General features: G+C 43.2%; 2 protein-coding genes across 2 annotated transcripts in view; one reads left to right on the top strand and one right to left on the bottom strand.

Moving 5' to 3' along the window:
- LOC308285009 (chloride channel protein 2-like) overlaps positions 1 to 11,103 on the top strand; it is a gene marked incomplete at both ends in the record, with an annotated part of 49,482 nt that overhangs the window by 6,332 nt on the left and 32,047 nt on the right. Inside the window, one exon of the mRNA XM_080725729.1 lies at positions 7,437 to 7,608. Within this exon, the coding sequence (XP_080581855.1) occupies positions 7,437 to 7,608 (172 nt within the window). The remainder of the gene's footprint in view (positions 1 to 7,436; positions 7,609 to 11,103) is intronic.
- On the bottom strand, positions 4,500 to 6,544 carry LOC308286089 (zona pellucida sperm-binding protein 4-like; the record flags this gene model as incomplete). Its single annotated transcript, XM_080727048.1, has 8 exons — positions 4,500 to 4,663; positions 4,762 to 4,837; positions 4,968 to 5,115; positions 5,200 to 5,392; positions 5,485 to 5,642; positions 5,741 to 5,838; positions 5,920 to 6,107; positions 6,244 to 6,544. 8 exons carry the CDS (start codon positions 6,542 to 6,544, stop codon positions 4,500 to 4,502), a joined length of 1,326 nt encoding a protein of 441 aa, XP_080583174.1.

The following is an 11,103-nucleotide window of genomic DNA, read 5'->3' on the forward strand; positions in this document are numbered from 1 at the left end:
CTTGCATCTCTCTCATATGGAACCCAAACACGCACGCACGCACGCACACACACGCACATGCACGCGCACATGCACGCGCACTCATTCTCGGTAGGTGGGTCTAGTTCTTCATAGTCAGCATTCCCTCACAAAGCTGGGCACAGGGCCATGTCTGATACTGACTATTTATTGCCTGCCGTAGAATGAAGCAATATAGAGACCACTAATAGAAACAATTATAATTCACTGGATGCTCAGAATAGACCATGTGCTATTTGTGACTTCTTAGATCATCTGGAATTCAAATAAAATGCTTCCACGTTCATAATGTCTATTTCAGACCTGTCTAGGAAAGTCTGTCGGGGGGGTTGGGGGGGGGGGGGGGGGGGGTGCTCTTGCTCTTGACCCTTCACCCTTGGATTACGAGATGCCAGTCAATCAGCTTGATTCTTCCATCACCCTGACATGCTTTCATTCCCTTGCTTTCCTCTATTATACTAGAGTATGATGGAATTGGGCTGCCTGGATGATTTGTGTGTGTGTGTGCGTGCGTGCATGCGTGCGAGTGTGTGACAGACAGCTGACTCATCGGTAACTCGTCTAAAACCAGTCTGTGTTACCTAGAATAATGCAAATCTGATGTAGGATGAGTCAAATTTGTCACTTCCTCCTCTAATTCAATTTCCAATTTCGTCCCTGGAGGCCAGAGGGCTCGGATTTAGCCAGATTGCTTCAGACCTCCCTTTTTTTCTTTACCCTCATCTATGCACCATCTGCAAGATTTTTAAGTAATGATACTATGCTAATACTTCAGCTTCATTATGCAGGATTCCCTGCATCCGCAGGTAGGGCATCCATCTATCTTTATGTTGCTGTCGGGCAGAAGCCTTATATCTCCATATTCCACCATATTCCATGTTTGAGTGTCCAGCAAAAGTAGCAAAAATGGCTGATCTACTCACAATGTGTTGCATCATGACACTTTGTGAACTTGTAAATCTGCAATTATTTTTATGTGAAAGAAAGGTCTGTTCTGTTATAAATATTGAACTTCTGACTAAATAATAACATTGGATCTAGTATTGGTACACAGGTACATTTGTCCATTTGCTGAAAACTAACAGTTATGGACATACACGGTTTCCACCCAACAGCAATGTTTTAATGTTTTCAACGTTAATCTCCCCCATGGAAAAAAAGAAGATTAAAATGTTAATAGAATGTATAATAGCGAAAAGCGGATGCACAGATGAGTTTAAGTGTTTGAGCCATTGCTGGGTCAAATATTTGTCCTTGCTTTCTCCTCTTAATATAAATGAATAGATCTTCCTCTAAAATGCCTCCCTGGGAACTGGTGAGTAATACAGAACATTTAACTTCTTTTCACACATTCCAAGTTAAGTAAAGAAGTTAAGACTAACCTTGGAGAGAGGTTATTTTGATTGGTGTTGAGGGTGGAAACTATAGGGTGGCAGACCGTGGCACTGTTAAAAGTTTGTTACAAGACAGGGTCTAATAATGGTGCAGCTTCATGGGGTCAGCCTATGATGTCAGTCATCTACTGTATGACGCATGTATGATGCATGACTCCATATTTGGGCAAGGTTTCAGTTTCATCCGAGCGCCATTGACTTGATTTACATTTAAATATTTCAAAAGAAAATCGGCAGCCTATTGGCAGCGTGCAAGAAACCTGGTTGTTTTGAACATACCAGTGGTTTGTGACATTAGCCCTAGACAAACAGATAAGACAAAGCCATGCCATAAAAATAACATGGAAGGTTGGAATTTGGTTGAAGTTGTAGGTAAGAATTGTAGGTAAGAATTTCTGAGGCTGGCGTTTGGTTAAGTTTCCCCAACATCTGGTTCAGAGGTCCAAAGGGATTCTTTTGGATTTGTAACACTGTGTGCGTGGGCACGTGCATGTGTGTGAATAAAAGACAAAAGCAGGAAATACAAATAAACTAGACCAGGTCAACCTGGTTGTGCCAGACCCCCTGTCTGTCATCATCATTTATGACATCATGCCTTTTGTAGGCATGTCATCATCATGTCATCATCATATTCACGATATTCCTGGCCATTCTATGGAGGCTGCCATTTTCCTTTTACAGAGGGCGCTGGAGCATTTTTAAACATCTTTTCACTTCCTCCCAAGTCGAAGAACAAGAGATCCCAAGGAAGTGACAGGGAATTGTCTGTTGCCAGATATTGCCAGAGACAAGCGGCCAGGTCTATGAATAATAAGCCCAATAGAATTAACTAGGTTCAGTTTTACTACTTTACATTTACATTTGAAAATAGCAGATCAGCAAGCTCACAATGTGTCACATTGTGACACATTGTGAGCTTGTATATTTGCTATTTAAAAAATATAGAGGAAAGAAAAAACGAAAATAATTTGAATATTTTTGAAACATTTTAACAACACAAATCTGTGTGGCGGTCCCTGGCACCACATATTTTCAGATGGGGGTCTGCGACTGTGGACAAATCTGTTAATCTGGGGTCCTTGATATGAAAAGATTTGGGAACCACTGGTTTAAAAAATATTAGAAAGTAAGCCCAATAAACAATGACACCAATTGCTTATTATAGCAGACATGGCAACACCGGTTCATTCAGAGCCAAGAGCCCAGAGCGCCTCTACTGACACTTAAATGCAAGGACACAGGAAACCAAATGATGTTTTTTATTTTCTTTCAGGATATGAACAGGAAGCCGGGGGCGGGGCCAGGAATATCGTGAATATACCATTTATATAGAAAACCCGGACCGACATTTGCTTATGTAGGCCTACCCATTTCATGGGTCTGGCAAAAACTCTTGTTTTTAAAACCACCGCTCAGTTCACACGGGTGTGATTTTTAGACATTTTTCTAATTTATGGAATTTCTTAGCTTTATTTTATTTATTAATGAAATTACTTAGAAAAGTCATTACATTTTTTTTTCATGAAAATCTTAGCATTTTTGTAAATGTTTTTTGTAAATGTTTGGAAATAATTAAAAACAAAATGTGGGAAACAAATTAAGGGACCCTTAACAATTCTTAAAAGTTCTATAATGCATATCAAATTGGGGATCCTTGATAGGTTGAGAATCTTCGGCGTGGGAGGCTGAGTGGACTAACAACAGTGGTACAGAAGGTGCTAATGTAGGAGGTAAATTGGTTAACGATCGTAGCTCATTTAACCCACAATGTCCCACCTGCTGCTTTCTCAGGAGACTTTGCTCCAGATGGCCACTCACAAGCACAGTAGGGGAACACAGGCAGGACCCAACTCCCAGTGGGTGTTTCTATGTATGCGACTGTGTGTGTTCACACTATACGTGCATTGCCTTGATGCGCTACCTGCACCTGAAATAAAACAATCTCATTAACAAATCAGAATCTGTGTTAGTGGCGCGAGTAGCCTAAATGTGGGTGATGCATTATCCGCTAATGTAAAAGAGTGTGCAGTGTGTCACTGTCAACCAGTGGAAAAATGTGTTTACATTCCACTGACATGCTTGTGCCTACACAGTATCTGTTGCTCAGACCTACAGATCTGACTGTCCCCTCTAGGGCTTTGCAAAGTGGTTACAGATGAATCTTGTACTGAATGTGATGTATGAATGTGTCTTGCTTAAATGCTTGCCGGCAGGTTGGAGGGTAAAGCAGTGGGAAGATTAGCATTTTGACACTATGGTGTCTGTCTCTGTCCGTCTGTCAGAAACCCACAGCTGCACTGCTCTCTGCACCTCACCTGCTCATGCGACCAGAAACAGCGAGTCTGGATGAATCGTGATGCCCATCTCAATGAGGATGGGGAGGAGGGAGGGGGTGTTATAGAGTGGGAGGCAGACTCGCACAATATGTGTTGAGCTGTAGAATAGGACACCCTAGAGAATGCATTTTTGAGGTTGCAGGGAAAAGTGATGCTCATCAAAAACAACAACCTGATCTTAAAAAGGAGGTTAATGCGGGCATTGGACTGATTTAACCCATGCACAATGCATCTCAGTTTCAAGGACTTTTTGTAAATACTGACTGGAATTGTACATGCGTGGCGAGTCTACATGAATTGGCAATGCTTTGGCTGACGGAGCTCGCTTTTCTCCTGAGGCATGTACAGTAAGGTGGTTATGCTCCTCCAAATGGAAAGCACAACCACTACAGTAACCCAGGGAAGGCATCTAATCTAGGCTAGGTATATTACATTTATTTTCATTTTAACATGCTAGACACCGTCATGCGTCACAGCCCCTCACATTGTTAGAGATTACAAGATATCCAACATGAACTATTTCAGAGCTGTGATACAGCCTCTTGACTTCTCAGCACTATTCAGGGGAGGTGGTTTTGCATTACTGCACTGCTTTTGCCCACCTCTACCTCAGCAAAATATAATCTCCCACTCCCATAACTAGTCACCTTCCCGCTTCCTTGGGTTAGCAATCGTCAGCAAATAATTGCAAAAAAAAGTTTTAGGGATTTTTTTATTTTTATTTAAAAAGAGTGGCATAGCTTTCCCCATGTCATCTTTTTGTTTGGTCTTGCAAGGAGCCAGTGTCAGAGGTTGTGTAGGAAACACGATGCTTGGCAGAGCGATGTCTTTGAGGAGCAGCCAGAATCACCTTTCCACTCGACACAAGAGACCTCTGGACAGAGGGAACCTTCTTTATTGCAGCCACAGCTCGTCCTGTAGCACAACATTTCATTCAGATATACACATTTGCCTGCCATTTAAGTTTTAACATCTTACAATTAGTGGACTTGAGGCCATCTGGTTCTACTCACGTTGCCTATGGCATGACTGTTCACAGGAATCTGTGCTGCTGGGATGGCATACAGCTGTAGTGCAGTGGATGAACACCTGATTAAAACAAAGATTAGGATTAGTACGGGAATTACAGGTAAAGGACATGTGTGAGTGAGCAGAAGACTGATTTGAGTGATAAGTGTTAAAGCAATTTGAAAAGTCACATTTTGAAAGCGTTTTGTACCGTGGCTTGCTGAAGCGTAAACATATCTTGATCCACAAATGTAAACATCTTGATGAAGAAACGCTTGTAGTGGGTTGGGTTCCGAAGGCCAGAAGAGCCATCGACAGGCACCAATGTGGTCATATGATGGTCATTATAGTAAGGACATCTGGAGACATTGCAGAGATATACCAAGAACAAAATCAGATAGATGGAGAGTGAGAGACAAGAGATAAAAGTGTGTACTACATACCCTTCAGAAAGAAGCTCCCACTGTGGCAGGCTATCAGGGTTGGGAGTGGATGTGGCCCAGCAGTGCTCCAGCTTTAGGATGAGGTTGGAATCTGTCCTGTCCAGTATGCGCACCTCCACAAACACTGGCTCCTTTAGGATCTTGGTGATAGGATATTCAGCAGTGGTGTAATATGAGGTGTATGCTGCTTGCTCTGTCAAAGAGATGAATTGAGCCAAGGGTTTAGCTAATTTAAATAAATTTAAATTTAAAAGTTAAGCATAATTGAGGCAATCAAAGACTCACCCTCTACACATCCCTTTGTGAAGCACTGTCCATTGGCCAGTCTGAGCTCCACTCTAAGGGGCCCTGGAGCTGCCACCGGTTGAGGTGGCGGAACATTTTTCACCTCAATAATGAGAGCCTCCACAGCAGTGCCAGTATACCTGCACTGGAACAGGAGCCTGTTGAAGGGCATGCAAAAATAATAATCAATTACACTTTAAACTGTAATCATTGCTTATGCATGAGATCTCATCCGGTGCAGCACATTTTAACTCACTCAAAATGACTATCCCTTGTGATTGATCCTCTGGGTCCAGTTCCAACATTGTATGAAGTCGACATGTGGTTTTCATATACCACATAACCAGTTTCCTCCTGCAGAAGTGACATTTTAATTTAAGATGACATACTACAGGGAAGAAAAACTTATTCTGCGAATGCTTCACCTATACCCACTGTCATTGTAGTTCCACATGCAGTGACAGGAAACTGAAAGATGGCAAAAGCAGAAGTAGTGCCAGCAGGGCTGCAGGTGGCATCATTAGTCTCCAGCAGGCTGAGGGACTCTACATCGATGTATGGAAGAGTGGCTTCCCGGGCCACCACCAGCACAAACTGACCATCTCTGGTACACTGCACAGTCACTGACAAGAGTGCAAAGTCACACTTCCCAGTACTAATAGTGTTTTAAGAGTTACAATTCTGATGGGAGAACTTTTTGGTAGGCACTGAGCTGAGGCAGACAAAAAAAACTTTAGCAACTAATTACAGCATAAATACCTGATTTCCCATAATAGCACTGCTGCCCGTCAAAGCAGCAGTTGATTTTCAGACAGTGTTCAGCAGTGGTATCTGGGGTTCCACACTTGATCTTCTCGCCTTCCTCTACCTGGCATTTGTCAAAGGGAGCTTGAGGTTTGGGGATCTTTGGATGATGCTGCTGCTGCTGCTGCTGCTGCAGAAACAATGGCTTCTGCCTCTGCTGCAGTCTATGGGCTCGGGGGCTAGCTTGAAAGGCATTAACAGGACAAGCCAATAGAGCGACCACTGCAACACCAAACACACACTTCACCAGCGACATCATGCTGTTGACAATAGCCTCTCACTGGCCAGAACTGCAACAGTAGAGTGGTGTTGTTTCCTGTGTTGGCTTTATGTATGATTGATTGAGCCATGTGTTATCCCTGAGAGCCCCGCCTCCCATCGTTAGGAATCAATCTTGGGCCAGCCCTGGTCAATTAATCACAGGGAAGTTGACAGGTGGAGTTTATTGTCCGCTCATCTGTCTGAGGAGGTGTCATTATATGAGTGTTGGACACTTTTGTGGTGGTGGAGACAGGAAGATGACGGACCACAGGTCCGTGTGGTGCAGGCAGGCAGCAGGAATTGCTGACTCTGTGTTTTCCTTTACCCTGCAAGAGACAGGTGTATTTGAGCTTCACCTGCAGTGTGTTCTCTGCAGAAAAGGCTTTCTATTTATATGGTGGTGAATGATTGTTTAAGTGAAAATGTGTGCCTTGCTTAACTCTTTAACAATGGACACTAGTAAGCACTATGGGCATTGGGCAGTAATATGTATATATATGTGTGTGTGTGTGTGTGTGTGTGTGTGTGTGTGTGTGTGTGTGTGTGTGTGTGTGTGTGTGTGTGTGCGTGCGTGCGTGCGTGTAAATGTAAATATATATATATACTGTATAGATTTTGTATTGTTATTACTTACACACTATGTCTCATATTATACTGAGGTGGAGAAGGTACATTGATAAACTGCTTGGGCCGTTGTATCAACTTTGGCTGTACTCTTAACACTTGAATATCCCCCTGGGCTGATCAATAACCTGAAATCGGAATATTTCATTATTGTTACTGTTTGACGTTCTCCCACTAGCTCTTATTTCTGTGAACCTTTACTAATCTCTCGCTCTCTCTTTCTCTATCATTCTACTGTACCTGTTCCTGTCATACATGCACAGATGTATGGGCGGTACACACAGGAGCTAGGTGTATATGCCAAGGAGGAGGCGGCCCGCCTTCGGGATGGAGGAGTGCCTGATGGCGGAGGACTCCGGAGGAACACCAGCGTTCGCGGCCGTGCTGCTGATCTGCTGGAGAACAAGAAAAAAAAACCTTGTGCCAAGTGCCGAAGTAAGTGATGGCCACTCGTTAAAGGAGCTATAGTCAACTTTTTCTTGAGAAACGGATGCTAAAATAAAAATAATGTTTTGAAATTTATAAAAAAAATAAGCATCATATATGCGTTTCAATTAAAAAATGACCACAAAAAGCGTAAAATAATGATAAAATAATCATTTTGGCCATTGTCGGACCGACACTTTGTTTACATCCTATTCTACCACTTTTTCTAGTCACATGTTCAAATACTGGATTCTGATTGGCTAAATTCCGGAGGTTATGGCAGAACAACCGCCGCAGTTGTGTGAGGACGAGATCAATGCGCCTCAGTGTACATCCGGGGACTTCAGGAGGTAGTCGGAACACCTTTCCCCCAACCAACATATGACGGTCGTAGCGGTCCTATGTTTACTAACGTGCGTACGACGTCGCCGATTTATTTGGATCCAATGCAATCCGCCAACTTTAAAGCCCCTTTTCTCTGAACCTATGCCTTTCTGGAAGCGAACAGCCTCTATTTACGGCCGGAACGGTCCTTCTAACTGACGTTAGCTTAGCTGTATGCTAGACATCTTTCTCTGCATGGAGTTGGCGTCATCTGGTGGTGAGTAGAAGATGTTGTTTGTGGAACTATTTGCTGTCGTCGCGGAAGTTTTATAGGCAATAATGATTGTAACTTAATATCCTTGCAAGTTACAACTATGTGTTTTCTTTCATGTATACGGAAAAAAGTGGTAGAAAAGCTATTTACCACTCGGGGTCGGACATTATGCTCTGATAATGTCCTGTGTGACTTTATCAGAGCATCGTCCGATCGCCTCGTCCGATCACCCCCTCACACAGGACATTATCAGAGCATAATGTCCTCTCACTCGGGGTAAATTGCTTACGTCTATTCTTTGATAGTGTTAGACTAGGATGTAAACAAAGTGTCGGCCCGACAATGGCCAAAATGATTATTTTATCATAATTTTACGCTTTTTGTGGTCATTTTTGAATTGAAACACATATAAAGCTTATTTTTTTATAAAATATTTTCGAAACAAGATTTTTATTTTAGCATCCGTTTTTCAAGAAAAAGTTGACTATGGCTCCTTTAAGCCTCGATGAAGTGTAACGGCTAATTTATACTTTGTCATACAACCCATTCTACAAGTGTTGCTTGACAGAATACATATTTTCAACTGAAAAAAGTTAAGAGTGTGACTTTGTGTTTGGTTGAAGCGAAAGGTGTGGATTAGCCTTAATGCTGGAGTTTCTCTAGTCCTGACAAAAACAAGACGGTCACACGTGCTCGATGGCAGGAGAGTGGCCAGCGCGTGCCGTGGCGTCAAAGTTCAACAAAGTTGAACCAACCGGGAAGCACCGCCCCTTCGCTCACATAGAATGAAAGTGAACAGCACGCAACTGCATTTCTGCCCGCACCCTGATGCTTAACTCACACTTTGTTGCATGCGTGACTGTGTCTCGCAGGAAATTAGCTTATCTACAGCTTCACGGTGCGTTGTGTGCTTGTAGATCATCAGTTTTCAGTATAAATCATGGTTAAAGAGGTATTCAACAATCGCAAACCAAAGAGGAGCACGTGTGTACTGTATGCAATCTGAAGCAGCCTTACAGGAATTGAATCTGGTGCTCCAGCAAGCGTAAAACATTGTACAAAAGCATGTTCTTCTAAATAACAACAGCGTAGGCTGGGGCAGGCTCTAGGGACAGGGAGATATGAACACCTTTCAACGCTCTGATCTGTGAATGACCTCTAGCTGACAGACAGGGCTGTCTGAATGTCAAGACAGCCCCCTCTGCTGGCTGATAATGGCCTGTGTGTGTGTGTGTGTGTGTGTGTGTGTGTGTGTGTGTGTGTGTGTGTGTGTGTGTGTGTGTGTGTGTGTGTGTGTGTGTGTGTGTGTGTGTGTGTGTGTGTGTGTGTGTGTGTGTGTGTGTGTGTGTGTGTGTGTGTGATCGTGTGCAGAACACTGATTCCGAATGTCAGATCATTTTATGTCCACTCGTTCCACTTCACTGCGAGTGAGGGAGAGCTGCAAGAACAGTGTTCTTCTGATGTAGTCTGGAGTGACGGACAGACAGACAGACAGACAGACAGACAGACAGACAGACAGACAGACAGTGGTGATGGTGTGTGTTTGCACATGTGAGTGTGTTTATTGTCACAGGCACATACAGTAAAGTGTCAACATTGCAATGCAGTGACATTCCTGTACCTTGAGCTTTCTCTACATGGATACAAATATAAAATACAACTTGTCAGCATGAAAAAAATCACAAATATATATATACATTTATACTGTATAAAGCACAGTCACACTCACACATGTACTGTAACTGCAGTAGTGGCGGCAAAGTAAACAGTGCAGTATAATACTGAACACTCTGCTGCACATTGTGTGGGTGGAGGGATTTGAAAGGTTAAGAGTTCTATACAAAACAGTACAGTATCAATAAAAAAAGAATTAAAGCCCAGAATTCCACATACTTGATCCCATCTTTGAATTTACCAGTAAGACTCCCTAATCGGGAGATAAGCGACCGTCAGATTGCATGTAAAGTAACCTCATGGTGGCGCTAAAAGATGGGCATGTGAGAAATCAGGGGCGGAGGTTGTGGTGTGCCAGCCAAGGACATCAACAGCATGATGTGCAAAGTTTGGCATGGATATGGGCAACGGTGCCGGAGATAAGAGTAGGGCCAAAAGTGTGACGTGACGTGATGGACGGACGGAGGGACTGACTGACGGAGGGAGGTGAAGCCGGTGAAGGTTCATAGTAACTGCGACCTGGTGGTCGCAAACAAAAAACATTTCCAATTAATTATTTGCCCCAGAACATCTCCCAATACCTCCAGCCATTCCATTTAGTTCTGGTTTTAAAGATCTGATCTCTGTCTTTATGTTCTCTTTGTGAACAAACTTTAACTTTGCACAAATCATTGTTCATTCAACTGGACTATATGATTCCCTCATTTATTTGGGAGTGTAAAACTCTCCAGTCTCCATCTATCATAAGCATCAGAGCGCATGGAGGACTGGGCTGCCAGCACCAACATTCATAATGATTCTCTGGTCTGAATGAGTGAACCTGAGAGCTGCTGATGTAGGCTTGAGGCCAGTTCTTAATCAATCTTAATCAATTAGGGTCTGCCAAATTCCTTAATTGTAATTTTAGCTACAGTAGACCGGTGACCATTGGGCGCTGGCCTACTCGGGAACGATGCAAGTTGGGAACAACGCAAATAGGGGATGCAATACCCGTTATACCTGTTGTCAGACTAGAGGACCCGGCGTTGTGACCGTCTGTCTGCCTGTCTCCGTTTTATGCCCACTGTACATGGAGAATGGAGATCTGTCTTTCCTTGTCACTTTTATGCACATGTATGGAGATCCCTGATGTTATCGGTATACATATAGCCAATTGGTCATATACGGGCATGCCAATATATGGACATATCGCATCGGGGAGATTGGTGGTTCTGGAATGTCCGTGTGCAGTG

The sequence above is a fragment of the Nannobrachium achirus genome (assembly GCF_963921795.1).
Source record: "Nannobrachium achirus genome assembly, chromosome: 5".
In the NCBI taxonomy this organism is placed as follows: Eukaryota; Metazoa; Chordata; class Actinopteri; order Myctophiformes; family Myctophidae; genus Nannobrachium; species Nannobrachium achirus.